This window comes from Malus domestica, chromosome 17 (assembly GCF_042453785.1).
Source record: "Malus domestica chromosome 17, GDT2T_hap1".
In the NCBI taxonomy this organism is placed as follows: domain Eukaryota; kingdom Viridiplantae; phylum Streptophyta; class Magnoliopsida; order Rosales; family Rosaceae; genus Malus; species Malus domestica.
Genome location: NC_091677.1, coordinates 15,837,436 through 15,860,164, shown reverse-complemented (window position 1 = coordinate 15,860,164; position 22,729 = coordinate 15,837,436). Strand labels below are relative to the sequence as shown.

The following is a 22,729-nucleotide window of genomic DNA, read 5'->3' as shown; positions in this document are numbered from 1 at the left end:
TCACGCAAACTTTTTTTTTTTGGGGACAAAAAAAGTTTTGATATAATTTTTAATAAATACTGTAATTCAATTCTAAAAAATAAATAATAAACCAATAAAAAGTATTTAATTATAAACTACATAAAAATATACATACAACATGTCCGAACAAAAAAAGAAAAAACTACAATAAGTAGTCTTCTAGGTTTGATACATCAAACTACTAGGTATCAGTTGGATGAAATGGCTGGGAAGTCGAAGGTGGAACAAGATCAGGTGATGGCATCTGGATTTGAAGACCGGATATCGCTAAGGCCTGTAGAATCATATTCATCTTGTCGTCATGGGTCCTAACCTGAGCCTTCATCTGCTCGTTCTCGGCCCTCAACTGCTCGTTCTGAACCTTCATCTGCTCATTCTGGGCTACAAGCTGACCTTTTAAGGTTGTCACTTCCTCCTTCAGAGCATTGACCTCTCCTGTGGTCGATCTGGAAGAGGAGGCACCCGTTTCACGAACACGCGCCTTCCCCATGCCCCGAACAACTTTGCCATGACGACGACCGAACTTCTGATTCAGGACCTCAGTCATGATCTCAAAACCTGCATCATCGGATACAGTGACGTCCTCAATCGGGGTATCCGGGGGAAGTTGCGATGTTGCTTCTTGGAGAACAACATCACGCTTTTCCACCATAGAAGCCTGTAATAATAAAGAAAAAACATATAATGTTTAATAACAAAATATAAATATTATTTGAACGATTCATAAATATAAGAATAATAACAATTACATATACTTACATAAAGCTGCTCACTGGTCTCATCGCCAGGTTGAACGTAAACGTCATTGAACACGTCGATCTCTGGGAACTTAGAACCCTCCTGAAGAAAAAAAAAACATTAAGAAAATTTTATTAATCAATAATAAAAAATAAATTGTATAAAATTTCAAAAGTAATATACTTTTACCTCACGTCGTGCCTCAAGCCTATACGAAAAGGGTTTCGAACCGGAATGGTGGAGAAGTGTCTTTGACTCCCGAGCAATCTTGCCAGCAATAGATTTCTTCTGTGAAACACATAATATAGATGTTAGTGTGACGATTTAAAAGCAATTATTTTAAAATGCTTAAAAAAATAACTAAAACATTAATGAATTATTATTAAAATATTATGTACATACCACAAATTTTGGGTCCGTAAAATGGTTGCAAAGCCACTCCCAATCCTCTCGCCGGTCCGCCAACTCGGATGGGCAACCCTGTAGGCGAGCAGTCTCCACATCACCCCATATCTTAAAATGCGCATGAAGATCGCTCTTCCAATTTTTGTACCGGTTTGCAAAGGTCTCATCTAAGTAGGTGATGACCTCGGGGGATATGTCCTTAAAATCAAAATTGACCTACAAATATGAAAAACAACAAAATAATAGTAAGAAATTTAATAATATTAAGATAGTACACTTTGGCTTATAATATTTGTAAACATAATTGGAAAAAAAAATGACAAAAGGCTAAAAATTAATATACTAACCGACAACTTGTCTCGCACCAGTATCTTCGTCTCCTCGGGAATTTCTGCCCAAGATTTCCATTGCATAGGACAACAATTTTTAATAACATAACCACAGCTAGTAACGACGATACTATGTTGCTGTGAGGTAGCCGCTCCACGATGTCGCGAGTCATATGCAATCTTGATCAAGGAGGCGGACAGACGTACCATTTGTGCCGCCTTCAGCATTCGATTAGGCCCCCTGGTGTTTTTTTTAGCTGCCCAAAAAAACTATGGTGAAAACCCTAAGCTTAAATTTCTACAAAAAATTCTGCAAAACCTCCCCTAACAATATATCATTTCCCAAAACCTTAAAAAAGTAAAATAACAGTAATTCACAACCCGTAACAGATTTTCACAATCCAACAGATTTTCACAATCATAAAAATAATAATTTTAAAATGAAAAAAAAATACAACATAATGAGAATTAGAAAAAAAAAACTACCTGGAGGGGAGCCCCCATCCTCGACTCTGGATGACGAGGAACTGTGAATAGAAGACTCTGAATCACGGCGGCGCCGGTGAGGCCGCCGTGCATTGAGAAACTGAACGGACACTGATGACGTCGATGATAATGGCACCTGGGATGTCGTAGCAGTAGCCTCAATGAAAGGTGTAGGCTCCCCAATCAATGGAGCACTCACGGCCGGAGCAGTAGATGGTGATAATGCAGGAGGCGCATTGGTCACACTCCTACGACGAGTGATCAACCGCGACATCTACACTTTTTGAACCATAAAAATATAACATTAGAAACTAATCCTTTCTTGCATTTGAAACTAGAAGAAAAAGGCAAGAAAACTGAACAAATAAACCATGTGTGAAAAAATTGCAAGACTGCTCACTACATGTGCTCTAGTCATCCCGGAGATGACAACAGGAGACACAATGATTTTAACAAACATATAACGCAACCTTCCACCTGATTCCAGGCAGAAGAATAACAAAATTATGTTAACAACCAACTAGGCAGTAATCACCGAAAACATATCCAAATACACTAGTACTCTCTATTCATTCTTCCATTTAACAGCATGCCATTTCAGCAGTTTAAACAAAACTTGACATATGCCCGATCAGCAATTTAGCACTTGTCAAGCAACTTTCGTAATAAACTTAGCTGAGTTACGCTTATATACAAAATAACAAGCTAGTGAATATGCAAACAACAATGTAACACCTGTAATCCCACCCCACCCACCCCTGACCAAACCTCACTTAATTTAGAAGACCAAGAGACACATACAATTTAATTGCAATTTAGTAATTGTGGTAAGTTTAATCCCAACTAGTTTTCCTTGTAACTTCGCCGCAAAAATGAATTACGTTTTTATATAAGTGAAAAATAAAAACAAACCTGAAAGGTTTCCCTGATTAATGAATACTCCAAGCCATGCTCTCTTTCAACAGCGCATGATATTCTTCTTCTTAAGCCATCTACGCGGATGAGGTACAAATCTAGGTACTAAAGAAAAGAAGCTCAATGAACAAAGATATTAAAAAATATTGTCACATGTTTAGATACAAAGACAGAAAGACAAATCAATTATAAGAACATATGTACCTCATCAAGGGTTAAAGTGCATAGCAGAGACTTCTCAAAGACCTGAGGACGAGCAACAATTTAAAAGGTACTCTACACATTTTTCAAGAAATCATAATGGAATTGTATTTCTATTGGTTCATTTTACGTTTATTCATTTTTGGTTTGGTAAAGGCATCCACTGGAGTTGTATTGAAAATTGAGTCTTCACTGGAGAATATTCTGGCTGAGACTGGAGACCAAGTCTAATGAGAAGCAAAGCCCAATAGTAAGTTACCTATTGGCTCTACAGTTTGATGTACTAGTTCCTTAACACACGAAACATATCAAGAGTTAAATTTTTGGCATTTCTGTAAATTCAAAGCTGAATAGTGCCCATTCATCCCTCACTGTAAACCAAAACCCTCGCCCTCCTTTTCTTACATATATCATATTAAGGGAAATTTTGAAAAGAAAAGGCAATTACATAACAGCAACGTCAGGAATACCATATTAAAACCATTCAAAGAAGGAAACCCCACAAGTAGGTGAGGCTGCTGAGAAACTGCTGTTTACAATTAGGTGAGGGACAGTGATAGGCTCACCCTCAAGCTAATTTATACGGAGCAGCAAAGAACGTCAAGCCGGAACCGTCTGCAGGAACCGTCAAGCCTTGGAGATTTTGACAAGCAGGAACCGTCTGCACACAGAGGGAGAAAAACACCACACAAGAACGTCAAGCCTTCGAATGTTGGAGACTCAATTGCTATTTCAACCAAACCAACATTTGCATAAATTAATCAGTAAAACCCATCTCATAAAATCAGAGATATTGAGAGTTATTGGAGACTAAACAAAACCCATCTCATAATCATAAATTAATCAGTCAAGCCTTCGAATGTTGAAGCCTTCGAGATTTGCATCAGCTAAATTCAGTAACCAGACCAACATTTGCATCAGAAACCCTTACCTTGAATTTGAGACTTGATTCACGTCGGCTTCGAGATTCGTGTGGCTGCGGTACTGGGTTCAAGATTTGGGGATCAAGGCGAAAATGAGAGATAGAGGAGATGAGGACTACGGGAAGAGTAGATGAGGATTATGGAAAGGGGAGATAGAGTGACGGGGAAGATAGAGCGAGAGGGCGAGAGGGAAAGATAGAGCGAGAGGGAGATACGGGAAAGGGGAAAGGGGAAAGATGAAGCATTTGCGGATCCACAATTAAGAAATTTTCTTTTGCTGCAACTAATTGGGATGAAGGATTATGCGGGGAAAGATGAAGATAATGCGAAAGGGGAAGAGTAGATGAGGGAAAGATATAGCGAGAGGGAGATACGGGAAAGGGGAAAGATGAAGGATTATGCGAAAGGGTAGGGGAGATACGGGAAAGAAAGAGCGAAAGGGAAGAAATAGGTCAACGGGTTCAGCGCCAAAAATTTTCATTATTCACCTATTTTTCATTATTCACCGCCAAAATTATCAAGTTTGCGTGACGTAGGTATACAATTTGACGTCGCGCAAAGTGGTTTTGCGCGACGATTACATTAAAGCGTCACGCAAGTTATTTTTATTTTTAAAAAATTATTAAAAATTTTACTGAAAATGTGATTTTACTCCATTCAAGTTCAATTCTTTTTTTTACTTAAACCCCACAATAATATATTTTTCTAACAAAAATCCATAATAATTTTTTAACATATATATCATTCAATCTCTTAAGTGTTATAACTACAAAATAAATAAATTAAAATCTACATAGTAAATATATATACCACTGAACTTGAAAGGAAACGCACTGTACGAAAATATTTTGAACGATCCAACCGTCAAACTTGTTTGTATATGATTCGAGATCGCGTATGCCAAAAATGGCAACAAACGAACATGCAAATATCAAGTAACGGGGACAAAATATTTCGACGGTTATAAACGAAAAATCACGATTTAACGGTACATTTAACTCCGATTTTGATGATTTTTTACAGATACATTCCTTGACCCTTTATGAATACAATGAACATATTCGATCGTCAATTTAAAGTATTTACACAAGTGGATACCACAAAATATTAAGTTATACTTAATGAAAATATAATTAAACTTTAAGTGTTAGTAAACCAATTGTTTTGATAGGAAACGCATTGTACGAAATTAATTTCAACGATCCAACCGTCAAACATGTTTTTATATGCTTCAAGATCTCATATGCCAAGAATGGCAAAAAATGAACATGCAGAGATCAAGCAACAAGACAAAATATTTCGACGGTTATAAACGAAAAATCACGATTTAGCGGTACATTTAACTCCGATTTTGATGAATTTTTACAGATACACTCCTTGACCCTTTATGAATACAATGAACATATTCGATCGTCAATTTAAAGTATTTACACAAGCGGATACCACAAAATATGAAGTTATACTTAATGAAAATATAATTAAACTCTAAGTGTAGTAAATCAATTGTTTTGATGGGAAACGCATTGTACGAAATTAATTTCAACGATCCAACCGTCAAACATGTTTTTATATGCTTCAAGATCTCATACGCCAAGAATGGCAAAAAACGAACATGCAGAGATCAAGTAACATGACAAAATATTTCGACGGTTATAAACGAAAAATCACGATTTAGCGGTACATTTAACTCCGATTTTGATGAATTTTTATAGATACACTCCTTGACCCTTTATGAATACAATGAACATATTCGATCGTCAATTTAAAGTATTTACACAAGCGGATACCACAAAATATTAAGTTATACTTAATGAAAATATAATTAAACTCTATGTGTTAGTAAATCAATTGTTTTGATGGGAAACGCATTGTACGAAATTAATTTCAACGATCCAACCGTCAAACATGTTTTTATATGCTTCAAGATCTCATACGCCAAGAATGGCAAAAAACGAACATGCAGAGATCAAGCAACAAGACAAAATATTTCGACGGTTATAAACGAAAAATCACGATTTAACGGTACTTTTAACTCCGATTTTGATGATTTTTTACAGATACACTCCTTGACCCTATATGAATACAATGAACATATTCGATCGTCAATTTAAAGTGTTTACAGAAGCGGATACCACAAAATATTAAGTTATACTTAATGAAAATATAATTAAACTCTATGTGTTAGTAAATTAATTATTTTGATGGGAAACGCATTGTACGAAATTAATTTCAACGATCCAACCGTCAAACATGTTTTTATATGCTTCAAGATCTCATACGCCAAGAATGGCAAAAAACGAACATGCAGAGATCAAGCAACATGACAAAATATTTCGACGGTTATAAACGAAAAATCACGATTTAACGGTACTTTTAACTCCGATTTTGATGATTTTTTACAGATACACTCCTTGACCCTATATGAATACAATGAACATATTCGATCGTCAATTTAAAGTGTTTACAGAAGCGGATACCACAAAATATTAAGTTATACTTAATGAAAATATAATTAAACTCTATGTGTTAGTAAATTAATTATTTTGATGGGAAACGCATTGTACGAAATTAATTTCAACGATCCAACCGTCAAACATGTTTTTATATGCTTCAAGATCTCATACGCCAAGAATGGCAAAAAATGAACATGCAGAGATCAAGCAACAAGACAAAATATTTCGACGGTTATAAACGAAAAATCACGATTTAGCGGTACATTTAACTCCGATTTTGATGAATTTTTACAGATACACTCCTTGACCCTTTATGAATACAATGAACATATTCGATCGTCAATTTAAAGTATTTACACAAGCGGATACCACAAAATATGAAGTTATACTTAATGAAAATATAATTAAACTCTAAGTGTAGTAAATCAATTGTTTTGATGGGAAACGCATTGTACGAAATTAATTTCAACGATCCAACCGTCAAACATGTTTTTATATGCTTCAAGATCTCATACGCCAAGAATGGCAAAAAACGAACATGCAGAGATCAAGTAACATGACAAAATATTTCGACGGTTATAAACGAAAAATCACGATTTAGCGGTACATTTAACTCCGATTTTGATGAATTTTTACAGATACACTCCTTGACCCTTTATGAATACAATGAACATATTCGATCGTCAATTTAAAGTATTTACACAAGCGGATACCACAAAATATGAAGTTATACTTAATGAAAATATAATTAAACTCTAAGTGTTAGTAAATCAATTGTTTTGATGGGAAACGCATTGTACGAAATTAATTTCAACGATCAAACTGTCAAACATGTTTTTATATGCTTCAAGATCTCATACGCCAAGAATGGAGAATGTTTTGAAGAGAGATGGGGGAGGGAGGTAACTGATTAAATGAAATAAGAAAAGGTCGTTGACTTTGCGCGACGCCACCTACGTCACACAAAACAGCTTTGCGTGACGTAGGTCAACCTCCGTCACGCTAAGCTGGTTTGCTTGACGTAGGTGGCCTTGCGTCGCGCAAAGTCAATGAAAAAAACGGTAAAGCAATCTATATTTGGCGCCAAAATCTTGCGGGACGCACAAAACGTCGCACAAACGGCCTTTGCGTGACGTCAAGTTGCGCGACGTCGGTCTTGGTCGCGCAAAACAAGTTTGCGCGACGTAGGTTCAGTTAAGTCGCGCAAAACACTTTTGCGTGACGTCGGTCTTCGTCGCGCAAACTTCCGTCGCGCAAAGTCCGTTTGCGCGACGCTTTGTGTTTGACGTCACGCAAACATACTTTGCGCGACGAATTTGGCTGCGTCGCGCAAGTTTTCGTCGCGCAAAGTGTTTTTTCTACTAGTGATAGGAGTTGGATAATAGTATGTAGTTTAGTTGAAAGTATACAAACTGAATATACTAAAACTATGCAAAATGGTTCGACTAAAAATATACAAAAATGATTCTTCTTATATTTGAAACTGATTCTGCAATGGTTGGCGATGGTTTGAAAAGATGACATTTATGTAGTTTTGTTGAAAGTATACAAATTGATTTTACTAAAATTATAAAAAACTAATTTTACACTGATTATGCAAAGATGGTCAATGAGGGGTTGGACTGAAGACATGTATGTAGTTTTGTTGAAAGTATACAAACTGATTTTATTAAAACTATATGAACTGGTTATACTAAAAAAGTATACAAAGCTGATTTTACATTTATTTGAAGCTGTTTCTGCAAAAATGATCGAGGAGGGGTTGGACTGATGACATGTATGTAGTTTTGTTGATACAAACTGATGCTACTAAAACTATACAAATTGGTTATACTAAAAAATATTCAAAAATCATTCTACATATATTTAAAACTGATTCTGCAAAAATGATCGAGGAGTGGTTGGACTGATGGCATGTATGTAGTTTTGTTGATACAAACTGATTCTACAAAAGCTATACAAACAAGTTCTAAAAAAATATATAAAATTGAATGTACATATATTTGAAACTGATTCTGCAAAAGTGGTCGAAGAGGGGTTTGACTTATGGCATTTATGAAAGTTGTTGAATGTATACAAACTGATTCTACTGAACTAAACAAACTAGTTTTATTAAAAAATATGCAAAATTGATTCTACATATGTTTGAAATATTTCTGCAAAAATGGTTGAGGATGGGTTGGACTGCTGACATGTATGTAGTTTTGTTAACAGTGTACAAACTAACTCTATTAAAACTATTTAAATTGGTTCTACTAAACAAATATATAAAACTCATTATGCGTATGTTTGAAATTGATTTTGCAAAAATGATCGAGGACGGGTTGGACTGACGCCATGTATGTAGTTTTGTTGAAAGTGTATAAACAGATTCTACTAAAACTATACAAACTAGTTCTACAAAAAATATATACGAACTTGATTCTACATGTGTTTGAAACTAATTCTGTTAAAATGGTCAAGGAGGAGTTGGACTGATGGCATATATGTAGTTTTGTTGAAAGTACACAAACTAATTCTACTAAAACTTTACAAATGGTCCTACTAAAAAAATTTGATCCTACATATATTTGAAGCTGATTTTACAAAAATGATCGAGGATGAGTTGGATTGATGACATGTATGTAGTTTTATTGAAAGTATACATAATGATTGTACTAAAACTTTACGGACAGGTTCTACTAAATATACAAAACTGATTATATATATATATATATGTATGTATATATCAAATTGATTTGCAAAAATAATCGAGGATGAGTTGGACTGATGATATATATGTAGTTTGTTGAAAGTATACAAAATGATTCCACTCGTTTCACTAAAAAAATATACAAAACAGATTCTACAAAAATGATTGAGGAGGGTTGGATTGATTCTAGTAGTAAATGATACAAACTGATTCTACATATAGTTTCGAAAGTAATGCTACACAAACAGTCGAGAAGTAGTTGAGCTAATAACACACATTAATTTCATTATGTTGTGTGTGTTGGCCTCTGTTAACAAAAAGAACTATTTAGGGTAAGGCTGGTATTTTAAAAAAAAATTGTTCCATGTTTATTGGGATAGGCTTTTGTCGTTTTTGTGTTTTTGTCTCTCCTTAAAATGTCCAAAAACTAATGGAGTTTCTTGAAATATATTATATGTTTTTGTTTCTATATATGTAAGGCTCCCTTAAACATAAACCAATCTTCAAATATTCAAAAATAAAAAATGCAACAAAAAAGATGAAAGAAATTAGAAGATTTTAATTATCCTTAATATTTAGAAAAATGTAAAATGAGTATAAAAAAATAAAAGTGAAAAAAAGATAATATTGGACTTAATAATATGTTGATTTTTTGGAGACAGCATTTCTAACTAGAGAAAGCATTTCTAACTAGTTTCATCAACTAATTAATTCCCATTACACCAAGATGATACAAGATGTCATCCCCCAACTCCTACAACACAACCCCATTTCCTGATCGAAAACAAATGGGAGCAAAGAATAATGACACAAAACAAAAGTAACAAATTAGTTCTTCATTTCTTTAATTTCAGATCTCTCGCTGCATATGCATGCTTCAACTTTTGGGAATGGTTCATTCCGAATGAAGCTAGCTGAAACCTAGTACCCCTGCATATTATATCATCTAATTTACACATTGGTATTCCCAAGTCCCAACCAGCCAGTGGTACTTGGAATGAAGAAGCACTTATCATTTCTCAAATCACACCACTTGTGAAGTGTAATCATCTCCTTCACTAGAAACACTTGATCGGTAATCTGCATCGCTTTCTCCCTCATACAATTCTTCAATCTTCTCAACAACTTCATTCAAATCCAGCCTTCTCTCCACATCCTCCTCACAACAACTCACTCCAATCTTTAACAGCTTTAGCAGTTCTCCTCTACTGTTCCCAACTCTCCCCATTTCTACATCAAACACTTCACTCGTCCTCTTTTCCTTGATCATTCCGTTGACCCAATTCACTAAATCCGCCTTACTATCGTAACTTTGCTTGAGGTAGTTCTCCGGGAACTTTCCCGTTAACACCTCCAAGATGATTATTCCAAAGCACCATACATCAGTCTTCTTTGTTATACGCCGGTGCTGGGCATATTCGGGTGACTTGTAGGCCATCATCAAGTGTTGAGCTTGCTCCATGTTGATCACGGGGAGTAGAGCATAGTCGTTCAATAGGGGCTCAAAATTTTCGTCTAGAAGCACATTAGAGGATTTCAGATGACCATGGGGTACAACCAAGCTAGGGAGTGTGCTGTAGAGGTATGTCAATCCTCTTGATATGCCTTTGATTATTCTCAAACGTGTTGGCCAATCAAGCACAGGCATATCTGAATTATGATTGCCTGTAAAAACAAAAATTTCCCACCATGAAGTTATTTCACTATGAACTAATAAATCAACTCGTACTATATATATTCAACGATCACCATCCCAGTCAGGTATGTGGATGCCACCGGATCTTATGAGAAACATCATAAAAAATGTTAGTCAGTAAATATGGTAGGCGGATCATAATAGTACTCATCCAAGCATGCACATAATTAAGGAAAGCTAATTTTAAGCTAATTTGTGACACAAGGGAAAAAACTCACCGTGAAGATGAGAAGCCAAGCTACCATTCTCTACAAAGTCAGAAACCAAGAGCTTCTCTTCCCTTCTATAATAATAGGCTACCAAGGGCAATAAGTTTTCGTGTGTCAATCTTCCAAGCCTTCTCATGTGCTCATGGAACTCCTCTCTACCCACATTGTTCATCTGCTTATACCTCTTGACCACCACAGCATCAGTCATGATCAAAGCCTTGTAGGAAGCCCCAAATGTCCCGCTCCCCAAGATTTCAGCTGAGGCCCTAAGAAGGTCATGCAAATCAAACCTCTGCCTGTCTTCCCTCACGAATGACAACTTTCCCTGGTCCGCCCTCTTTGGATGTGGGTTAGTTTCTACTGATTTAACATCCATTTGGCTGCTCCCTGCAGCTGCCGTATACTTGGAAGACTCGTCCAATGATTCAGTCCCGTCTAATTCTGATCGTTGCTTTCTGTTGTTGAGGAACATGAAAATCACAGCAATGAGGGCCAGTAGGAGTAATAGACTCACCACAATTAGGGCTACTTTTAGACCTGACGGCTTCTTAGACGTGCCACATGAGTCCCCTGTGCATTTAGGCGGTGGGGCAGGAGTCGTAGGAGGAGCAGCAGGTGGAGAAGGAGGAGGAGAATGGGGGTTGCATGCTCCCTGAAAAGGCGGACCACATAGCTTTCCATTACCTGCATTTTGGTTAAAATTAGATCCAAGTTAATAAATGGTGATGCTTTAAATGAAAGATGATGATCGTAATGGGAAAACTTTGATGATCACATCCACTACGATTTCACTTTGAATTCAAAATTAATGTCATCTACATTTCAGTTTCAATTCAAAATTAATCAGTCAAATTTATATACCAACAAATCTAACGTATGAACAATAATAAGTAATCACCTGCAAAGTTACTTGGATCCATCTTTTTTAGGCTTTGTGGAACTGGACCCTCCAATTCATTTTGAGATACATTCAACCTTTTCAAATCCTTCTGCATAAAATCAGGTATTTGGCCACTAAACTTGTTCCCCTCAAGTCCCACGTCGAAAACCCTAGGCAAAGTGGTAAGGGAAGAAGGAATTTTGCCTGAAAACGCATTGTTTGCTAGATACAATTTCCTCAACAAGTGCATACCTTCAAATTCATCGTCTGGAATCTCACCAGAGAAATGATTGTAAGACAAATACAAAGACCTCAACTTTTTAAATTTCTTAAGGTCCGGTAATGGACCATCCAACATGTTGTTCATGAAACTTAGGGTTTTCAAATAAGGCAACTGAGCGAGAGGCTCCAAATCCAGCTTTCCCTGTAAACCTAAGTTTTCGAGCTGTAAACCCCTGACATTCCCATTAAAGCAAAGCACACCAACCCAATTTGCCGTGTTACCATTACACGGGTTTTTCTTAGGATCCCAATTGCTAAGAACCTCGGTTTTGCTTCCCAATTGCAACGTTTTCTTGAACTTCAAAAGGGCATCGGTGGTCGAATCCATTGGTGAACCAAACGGTAACATGACCATGCATGACAGATAAGCAACAAAGAGGGTAATAAAGGATGCTGGGGTTGGTGCGCGCATAAGCTTAGCCATAGCCATATGCGCGCCCATTACCATGCAATGTTGTTGTAGTACAAACGTAAAGGGTTCGCCAGCTTAATTAATCAGAAATTGAACTGGTTTCTAATTAATTGCAAAAACTAAATCCCCTTCCCCCCTCTCTATCTCTGAGTTTTTAGTTTTGTTATTGATGCTTATTGGGAATGGGAATAAGAGGAAGTGCAAAAGTGTGGGCGTGAAGGGGCCCAAAACCAGAGAAGAGGAAGAGGTGGAGAGGATGATATTGGAAGAAATTTAGGAAACCATGGCCTGTGAAATTGACAAGGTCTAATTAGTGTGGCATGACAGCGCAATTGGGCTGTTTCTGTGTGTTAGATAGAGGTTTAATTTTAGGCAGGAGAGATCTAAGGTCGACCTTTCAATTGGAAATGTTGTTTTGCTATATTTTGTGAGCAATGTATGTTGTTGTGCCAATTATAGGGTTGTGATGACTGATCGTGCTTTCCTTAAGTTTCAACAATGGTGAATTTAATCAGATATTTCATAACTTAATTAAAAGAGGAAATTAACCAAAAATTAATCAACATATTGGAATGTTTTCTGGATTTTTAGTTTTATGGTTCAAGATGGGTTTTAGATTCTTAGGTTTATATTATATATTATGTACTACATTAAGCAAGGGTTAACTTAGTTAGAAACCAGAAAAGTAAGTTGTGCATATGGTTTTGTAGCTGCTAACAAAAATTAAGTGTTCAAGCAAGATTTGTTTTCAGATTGACCCTAGTCTGGCACCTTCCTAAATGGAGTAAATTGCTTCTTTCAAACTTCGGAAAACCCTAATGCTAATCAAGGGTCGATATTTTGGTGAAATTGAAAAAATCAGAGAAATATATGGAAAGAGGGGATGAAGTCTAAACTTCATCTCATATCGAAGAAACTCTTAAATTTAGGCTAAAATCGATCAGATTTTGTTGATATTTCCAACATATCAGTTAAGTATTGACAAACTATCATATAACATTCCGTAAAGTTTCATTTAAATTTTCACGTTTTTTAGCAAATTTCCATCGAAGGCAATATATATCGATATATCCATAAATATTTCCACAAATTTGCATATAGATATTCCCACGATACCGATATTTTAGACACTAATGTTGATGTATTAGTTATTTTTTTACCCTTATAGGAGCTAATATGTATATGTGTGTGTGTGTGTATATATATATATAATATCCATAAATATTTCCACAAATTTGTATATAGATATTCCCATGGTACCGATATTTTAGACACTAATGTTGATGTGTTAGTTTTTATTTTTTAATTTTTACCCTTATTGGAGCTAATATGTATGTGTGTGTGTGTGCGCGCGCGGGCGTAGGGATACGATCAAGGGACATACATTTTGACAAATATTTTTACACTTCTTTTGAACCTTTAGATTACAAAGGTCCATATTCATTCATTAAATGACATAGATGCTTAAGTGGATTTTAACTAATATTAATGATAAAAATTAAAACTGAAAAAAAAATCTGGAAAATTAAAAATAAATTTTAAAAATGGAATAAACCCTAACTAGTTGTAATCATGAAAACAAACTACCTGCAGACTTTGAGCCAATAACAAAAACAATGAAATCTTTTCTTAATTTGCCGATGGCGTCTACCAAGCTTGGATGAGATTGTTGCCAAAAGTCTCCCTAATATCTACAGAAAAATCACCATTAGGTAAGCAAAACACAATCCTATATTCTTTATTATTGTTCACATATGTAGGGAGATTAATCAAGTTTTTGCAATTTTTTTTTTCGTTTTGTCAGTTCATAAGTTTGATGATTTTTCTACCCTTTTGGTGCCCTTGTATCTTTGTTGGCCTGTGAATATGGTCAATCTGTTCCAATTCTTGAAGCAGTTGTAGGGTTTTCTTTAGAATTTATAACATCCAAAGATGGTATTGGTGTTGCTTTCTTCCTTAGTTTTGTCGAAGTGAAACAATTCACGACTTCTGTCTTATGCATCTCATAGATTACCAGAGGATCAAATCAAAGGTGCCAGTATTGGTGTTGCTTTCTTCCTTAGTTTTGGCTGTTTATTTTTATTTTATTTATTTATCTATAATTTTAAGTATTCAGAGGCCTTGGTATCTTGCTTCGTCCAAAAACCAATTCGACGAAATCATTGCTGAAATTTTTGAAGGTTCAAATTGACAGTTTGGGTGGATTTCTTTTCTACAGACTGAAGAGCTGGGTTGAACGTTGGGCTTTGGAAAATAACTTAATGCTCAACAAAGTTTCTCGGTAGGTTACATTGAAATTTTTTCTTGATATTTCTCTTCTTTTATGTTTATAATGATTGTTTAAGTAATTTAATCAGTACTCATTTAGTTTGTGTTTTTGGGGTTTAAGATGAAATTTCATGTTTTTGAAGTTGAGGCTCAATGACCTAATAGTATATTGAATTCCTATAATGTGAGGATGAAAATTAACATAGTTGAAAAAAACGCTTTACGTGAAATCCTCTCACACCTTGAAAAAAAAAAACACTAACTGCTCACTAAACCCCCACACCCCCATCCCCCCTCCTGGTTGACATATATTCAATTTGGTTAAACATCAATGTGTTAACAATTGACGACACCTTCAATTTAGTTAAACAACTTTGGAGCCGTAGAACCTATTAGGAAATATTATACGGTATTATATGTAAATATCTTGTATTATATTTACCTGAATAGGTTTGAGTCAAATCCCGCTAAATATGGCTCACTGTTCCCTAGCCTTTAATGTAGGGTTGAATAGTTGACTTGTGATGTATATATATTGTACAACAATGTAATAAACAAGGCATTCAATCTGCCATTCTCATAGCCTTTTCAGTGTTCAGTCATCTCAACATGGTATACAGAGCATAGAGTTCTGGTGCCTGATTGCCCACGTTTTCAACTCTCATCTTATTTCCAAACATCATGTCAGACACACTTGCTCAACCATCACCACAAAAAAATGAAAATAATAGCATCGGCATGGATTCATCAAGTCCATACTACGTCCACCATTCAGATAAGGTGAAGTCCTAGCCTAGTTTCCGTCTCGTTAAGTGGTTTAACACTTCAACACTCAATGATTCAAAATCATCATAAGTCCATGTTGATGGACTATTTTTGTCAACCAACCATTATGTTCTAAACATAATTACAAACTTTCAAGAGTTGTTCAAGGCAACTCTCATTTCTTCATACAACAATTTGTAAGTGAAGAATCATGGCACATAAAGTGTCCATGCCATTGTGCTTTCTTCTTAAGTTCTTTGTTCATTTAACAAAGAAACAAGCACTAATGTTTGCATTGACTAAGGGTTGTTCAAAGCAACTCTTATTTCTTCATACAACGATTTGTAAGTGAAGAATTATGACATTAAAAGTGTTGTCCTCCTTATGATAGACTTATTTAACATTTTCTTCCAATGGTACATTATCAATAGGAAGATTGTGAGGATGAGACTACTTAGGTACATTTACAAGCCATTAAAGACAATCTATGGTTTTGTAGTACCAAGTCCGGAAACTAAAGCTTTCGACTTTTATTTGTCAAGTTTTGGATAACGTTTGCAAATATATTGGTAAACAAATACATAACGAATATAAATTGATTGATTTTAAGCCATTTGATTCGGGTCTTTAAATCAAATAGCACCACCCACTATTTTTGGCAAATTCCATATCCCTCATTGGAATTCGAGAGTTTTTGGAGGAAACTCTTAGTAGGGTATGGGAGACTCACTACTACCAAGCCCACCTCACAATGATATGATGTTGGCTAGCATTAATAATAATGAGAGAGTACGCTTACTCATTCACAACAACCTCTTGTGATTACCCATCTTTTTGGCCTCTAGAAAACAATGCCTCACGATGATACGATGTTGGCACCATTTCTCTTAGTTAAGTTCTTTCCCACCATGCCGGTTTAGATACGGGTTCAAGTATGACCTCACGATGATACGATGTTGGCCACACTCGTTGCCTACCTTAACCTCATCAAATGTTTTAAATAAACTCCTCCTGAGTATAAGCATGCACTTTGCACTCCCCCATGATAGGGTGAAGGCGGTGTACAAGTCATAAACGATTGGAGCCTACCACGGTGGAAGGCCACGAAAAAGTGTTCAAAGCACTCTCACGCTTGTCAACTTAATAATGGTTTGGTTGAGGGTTTTAGGTCTCATCACATATAAACATACATTTTAATCTAATTAAAACAATTTTGGTCCTATTACAACTATTGGTCCATTTGATTGTTTTAGTTGTATATAATACTCCCACTATGCTTATAAAACGGTTTTTAAAGCAAGAGTATATGATACTACTAACATAAGGTTTGCATTCATTGATGGACTATATAGTTGCCTTAGGGCCTTAGGATGACTATGAACCTTTGTTTAGATTCAACACGAGCCTAGTGTTGAATCTCGGTCTAGGGATGGTGATTGATTTTAGTTACGCGTTTAATCACATTAAGGCGTGTTGTCTTAGGGGCGTTGGACCCTCTACTCCATTTTCATGCATATCAAATAATACAAGAAAGGAGTACTTCAAAGTAAAGAAGAGCTTATGCTCTTTTACAACAATTGATCAAAATAAATTACTTTAAAGTAAAGAAGAGCTTATGCTCTTTTACAACATTTGATCAAATCAAATTGCAACCAAAATCTAATCTACACATTCCCATGGTTCAAACAAATTTGAAACGGCCTTTCACATAGCTCAATTATCGTAGGCTTAGGTTCATAATCACCCTTTAATTAATTAACACTTTAACTAATTAAATTGAATGCAACATTTTCATTTGGTTTTTGTATCCATAAAATTGATTTAAATGGAGCTAAATGAAATGAAAATCCAATTCTCATTTAAAGAGACAAAACAATTTTGTTCTCAACCTAATTTGGGCCAATATGCAATTACCACAACATTTGGGCTATATTGCAAAAACATAAACTTTTGGGGTCACTTTGTAAAAACACAAAAGTCCACTACTTCATGTAATTACAACTAGAACCCAAAATTTAAACAATGCAAAAACTTCATTAAAGGAGCAAAACAATTTGTCCTTTAGCGTTTGTGGACCTAAACGTAAAAACGTAAACTTTTGGGCCAAAGTGCAAATACACAAAAGTATCAAAACTTTATGCAAGTGGTGTGTGTGAAAGGGAATTAATCCTTACACACCCACCAATAATTCTACCACCTTTCTAAACAAATATCTAATACATTTAAACATTTGAAAATTCATAAAACATAAACTTTATGAAATAAATTAAAACTTTGAATCAAAACACCAAACTTTTTGTTCTTGGCAAAAATGTCAAGAACAATGAAGAACACTCATGAAAAACTCAAAAATTTCCATGAACATTTTTCACCCAAAAACATCCCAAAACCATTCAAACTTAAGGGAAATAACATATAACCAAACTAGGGTACATAGGGGTTCCAAAAGTCACTTGAAAACACTTTTAACAAGTCAAACAAGAACCCAAAAATCCACCCTTTGGATTTGGCCGAAAATTCCCAAAAACATGGCACCAAATTTTAGCTCCAATATTCATGCTCATATGAACTACATCTACAACATTTGAGATGGCAAATTTTCTAACAAAATTTACATTCAAAGAAACAAGAATAAAGCTTGTAACATATTACAACTTTTAAATCACAAACTATGAACTACAAAACCCAAAAGGATTCACCAACTACTAGACCTAGGCTCTGATACCACTTGAAGGAAGATTTGTGAAAAACATGTTCATTTAAGCAACATCTATAAGCATGCAATTAACAATTAAAGGCGGAATCATGCTTGCATGCACTTAAAAACAAAACATTAACCATGAAATTCAAAGCCTAGTAGATTGGTGAACCAAGACTCAACTCAAATCAAAGTGAGTTGAGAAATTTATACCTTTGTAGATTCCTCTTTGCATAAGCAAAGGCTAATCACCCAAGGAGAGGGCCTTCATTCCTTTCTTCTTAGATCTATGGATTGGATGGATGAAATGGTTCTCCAAGTTCTCAAACTAAAGAACCTCTAAGTCTCCACACCAAGGTTAGATTTAAGTAGAAATGAGTGACCTTGGAGGAGAAAGATTACTAGCTAATCCCTCCAAGGGGGCCGGCCTCTTTAGAGAGAAAGGAGAGCTTTGTGTTCTCTCCAATTTCCTAAAAAGAAACCCTAAATGAATTTTGGCTATAAAGTCATATTTATACCTTAATTCATTGGAGTGGCAAACTTGTAAATAAGTCCAAAACCCACTCCATCTCTAAATGGCCGGCCTTAAGGGTTTCATTGGGCTTTTAAGGCCTTTGTGAATTATTAGTCATTAAGTTGTCATACAACTTAAGTCAATGGGCTTGACGTTCGAAGCCCATTGGGCCTTGAGGCCCATAACTAAACCCGTGGTCTTTAACGAACTTATTCGTTTGATTAATTAACATATTAATTAATCCTTGCTATAAATAATTAAACCATTTAATTATCCTTACTCAACCCGTGGTCTTTAACGAACTTATTCGTTTGATTAATTAACATATTAATTAATCCTTGCCATAAATAATTAAACCATTTAATTATCCTTACTCATCTCCTTTGTTTCTTCAATCTCCACCTTACACGGTGTACGATCCATTAGGTTCCTTTTAGCGAGGCAGTGGGCGATTAAAACCATTTCAAATCGATTGTGAATTGAAACTTACTTTCAATTCTCCCTTTAGTGATTATACACGTTTAGGGCTTCCACAAACCATGAGTGACACCTAGCAGCATATCATGGTTACCCAAGCTAATCAGAAGAGGTGGAGAGCCTATTCATTTTAGGATTACAAATGCAATACGGTATTTCTCTAATACAATACTCTTGACCACATTGTTTGGTTTGATAGTTTATTCATGTCTACTATCCAATGTGATTCGTGTGCTTATATGATTACCTTGAATGTGATTTGGAACGACTTCCTAAATCTCATTCATACTCTGGCCAGAGATTCTTAATCATATCATGGAGTATTCTCCCTCAAACAGTTTGAAGGTTAGAGATCCCTTGTTGCGCATTCACTTGCCTCCATGGCTAAGTGGCTTAACCCCAACTATGTCGTGGACACCCTCCTTTTGGAGTGACTTTTGACATAATCAAAGATGAAGGACTTAACCACAAGACAACTATGATGCCTCAGGTCAAATGACTACTTTGCATTATGCCAACCATGAGTTCTCATGTGACATGAATATGAGAACTCTTCGTTGATCGTGTTCAGTGAACTCATTCTCTATTGAGCACCTACGTACTTGTCTTGATGTCACACACACCAATGACTCGAGACTATTCACTCTCCCTGAGAGAAGACACAGCACGTACTGATCTTAACGGACTGTCAATGCCCAATTGGCAATCCTATGATCAGGAACGTTTAGGATGTGTCTACGAAAGAATGGTCTCATGAATCTAACTTCTTTAGATTGCATTCTCCCAATCACATATTCCTTAGACTTATCGTTTAAGCATATAACATTTATATGAGACGACTTAAAACAATAATCTTTGCCCTTTATATTTAAACTACATTAGTTTAACTTGTGAAATGTCCGTAAAGTATCATCATATGATTGGTTTTAGGGCACATTTCTAACAGCTCAATCAGTCGAATCCGATTTATCTAAAGGAGTTGTTCATGCCAAAAGTGCCTAGAAGGTGTGGGCAGATTTCAAAGATCAGTTTTCATAGAAGAATGCACCAACAATCTATCAAATTCAGAAGTCAATCGCATCTCTCTCACAAGGTTCCATGACAGTCTCGGCTTATTTTACAAAACTTAAAGGCCTTTGGGATGAATTAGAAACATATCGACCTCTTCTTATCTGTGATCAGACAAAGGCACATAATGAGCAAATAGAAGAAGATCAAATGATGCAATTTCTTATGGGTCTCAATGATGTCTATAATGGAGTTCGTAGTAATATCCTTATGATGACACCATTGCCTAAAGTTTGTCAAGCATATTCACTTGTCATTCAAGATGAAACACAACGACAAATGACATCGGGACCAACCGAAAATTTCTCAATCGCTGCTGCAGTCCAAAGTCGATCCAACCATACCTCTGACAATTTCAAGAATCTTCACTACGAATACTGTGATAAAGATGGGCACACAATTGAAAATTGTAGGACTCGAAAATATTATTGCAAGTTTTGTGACAAAAGAGGCCACACTGAAGATAGATGCCGAATAAAAAATGGGACCGATGGCTCTAGTCATGGGGGAAACCAAGAGAAGAAATACATTAACAAGTCACACTCCCGTGGGTCCCATAGCAGCAATTCCCGTGTTGCCTTTCCTGCTGCAAATGCAGCTGCTACATCCTCCTCTCTTGCTGCCAAAGCAGCACATGATCCTCATCTTGCTGCCACTACATCAGTTGCCCCTTCTCAACCACACATGTCTCAATCAAATGCTCTGTAAGGGCTTTCAACAGAACAGCTTCAACAATTGGCCCACGCTATATCCATGATAAATTTAAACCATGCTTCTGGTAACAACAGTGCTTATGCAAACGTTGCAGGTCTGTGCCCTTTTACTGTTGCTTCTGTTAATTCCATGTTTACAAAGCCTTGGATTTTGGATAGCGGGGCCACCAATCACATCACCTCAGACTCCTCACTTTTCACTAAAACAAAACCTTCACCCATATCTACTGTTAAATTACCCACTGGCTCTTCAGCCACAATCACTTCCGCCGACACCATACCTTTCAATTCCGATATCACATTAGATAATGTTTTATGTGTTCCTTCTTTTCACTTAAATCTCATGTCTGCTAGTCAAGTCACTGATTCTCTAAAATGTTGTGCCATTTTGTTTCCCACCTTTTGTGTCTTGCAGGACTTAGCTACGGGGAAGATGATTGGATCGGGTAAGCAACGTGATGGTCTTTATTACATGTCACCGTTGCAACGGACGCCCATCTCCTGTCAAGTTTCCCATTCCACCAATTTATGGCATATGAGACTTGGCCATCCTTCGCCTACTCGCCTTAAATTAGTCTTTCCCTCATTATTCTCGAATAATATTTCTTTTGATAATAATTGTAATGTTTGTCCCATAGCCAAGCAAACTAGACTTCCGTTTCCTTCAAGTTTTATATCCACTCATAATCCATTTGATTTACTTCATTGTGATATTTGGGGACCTCATAAAATTCCCACGCATTCAGGAGCTCGATTCTTTCTCACCATTGTGGATGATTTTACTAGATGCACATGGATTTTTTTGATGAAATATAAATATGAAACTCAAGACCTTTTAAAATCATTCATTACCTTTGCTCATACTCAATTTCATGCCAAAATCAAAGCCATACGAGTCGATAATGGGTCTGAATTTTTGTCCATGAAAGTTTTTTTCCAAACCAATGGCATTGAATATCAACGCACCTGTGTTTACACCTCGCAACAAAATGGGGTTGTCAAACGTAAGCATAGGCACATAATCACTGTTGCACGTAGCTTATTATTTCAATCTCACTTACCCCTTTCTTTTTGGGGTGAATGCGTTTCCACCGCTGTCTACCTCATTAATCGATTACCATCCCCTTTGTTATCCAATAAATCTCCTTTCAAATTATTATACAAGCATTCACCATCTTTTGATCACTTGAAATTTTTTGGTTGTTTGTGCTTCTCCACTGTTGTTCATCCCACACACAAATTTGACCCTCGTGCTAAGCGTTGTATTTTTGTTGGTTACCCAACTGGTCAGAAAGGTTACAAACTTTATGATTTAGAGTCTAAAACCTTCTTTGTCAGTCGTGATGTTAAATTTTTTGAAAACACCTTTCCTTTCCACTCTATGTCCCCTTCACCCCCCCCGAGGATATCCCTGCCATACCGTCCATTCCCATCTCAACTGATACACTTAGCCCCTCAATTCTACCACTCAAGGACCCTATCCACATTAATATTTCCCCACCCATCACTTCCTCCACCCCATCTCATCCTGAAGCCGTCCCATCTTCTCCTGGACCCCACCATTCAATCAGTCATCATTCACCC

General features: G+C 36.1%; 2 protein-coding genes and 1 long non-coding RNA gene across 9 annotated transcripts; 1 reads left to right on the top strand and 2 right to left on the bottom strand.

The window, feature by feature from the left end:
• Positions 1-87: 87 nt before the first annotated feature.
• LOC114821751 (uncharacterized) lies at positions 88-4,472 on the bottom strand. Of its 7 annotated transcripts, XM_070817105.1 has the most exons (11): positions 4,027-4,428; positions 3,662-3,756; positions 3,226-3,322; positions 3,099-3,140; positions 2,892-2,999; positions 1,980-2,253; positions 1,512-1,750; positions 1,162-1,380; positions 949-1,047; positions 781-861; positions 88-679 (listed from the first exon to the last, which is right to left on the bottom strand). In XM_070817105.1, the coding sequence occupies exons 6-11, from the start codon at positions 2,251-2,253 to the stop codon at positions 203-205; spliced, it is 1,389 nt and encodes a 462-aa protein (XP_070673206.1). In that variant the 5' UTR covers positions 2,892-2,999; positions 3,099-3,140; positions 3,226-3,322; positions 3,662-3,756; positions 4,027-4,428; the 3' UTR covers positions 88-202. The 7 variants fall into 7 exon arrangements, with proteins under 7 accessions (XP_070673206.1, XP_028950846.2, XP_028950845.2 ...); XM_029095013.2 differs by lacking the exon at positions 3,226-3,322 and having other exon boundaries at positions 1,980-2,258; positions 4,027-4,472; XM_029095012.2 differs by lacking the exon at positions 3,226-3,322 and having other exon boundaries at positions 4,027-4,472.
• Positions 3,029-3,440, top strand: LOC139193656 (uncharacterized). Its single transcript, XR_011578006.1, has 2 exons — positions 3,029-3,165; positions 3,252-3,440. It is a non-coding gene; the product is annotated as an uncharacterized lncRNA (long non-coding RNA).
• A 5,296-nt stretch (positions 4,473-9,768) lies between the features above and the next one.
• LOC103411865 (pollen receptor-like kinase 4) lies at positions 9,769-12,956 on the bottom strand. The gene is made up of 3 exons (XM_008350481.3): positions 11,967-12,956; positions 11,078-11,752; positions 9,769-10,828 (listed from the first exon to the last, which is right to left on the bottom strand). The coding sequence occupies exons 1-3, from the start codon at positions 12,676-12,678 to the stop codon at positions 10,188-10,190; spliced, it is 2,028 nt and encodes a 675-aa protein (XP_008348703.3). The 5' UTR covers positions 12,679-12,956; the 3' UTR covers positions 9,769-10,187.
• Between the last annotated feature and the right edge of the window lie 9,773 nt (positions 12,957-22,729).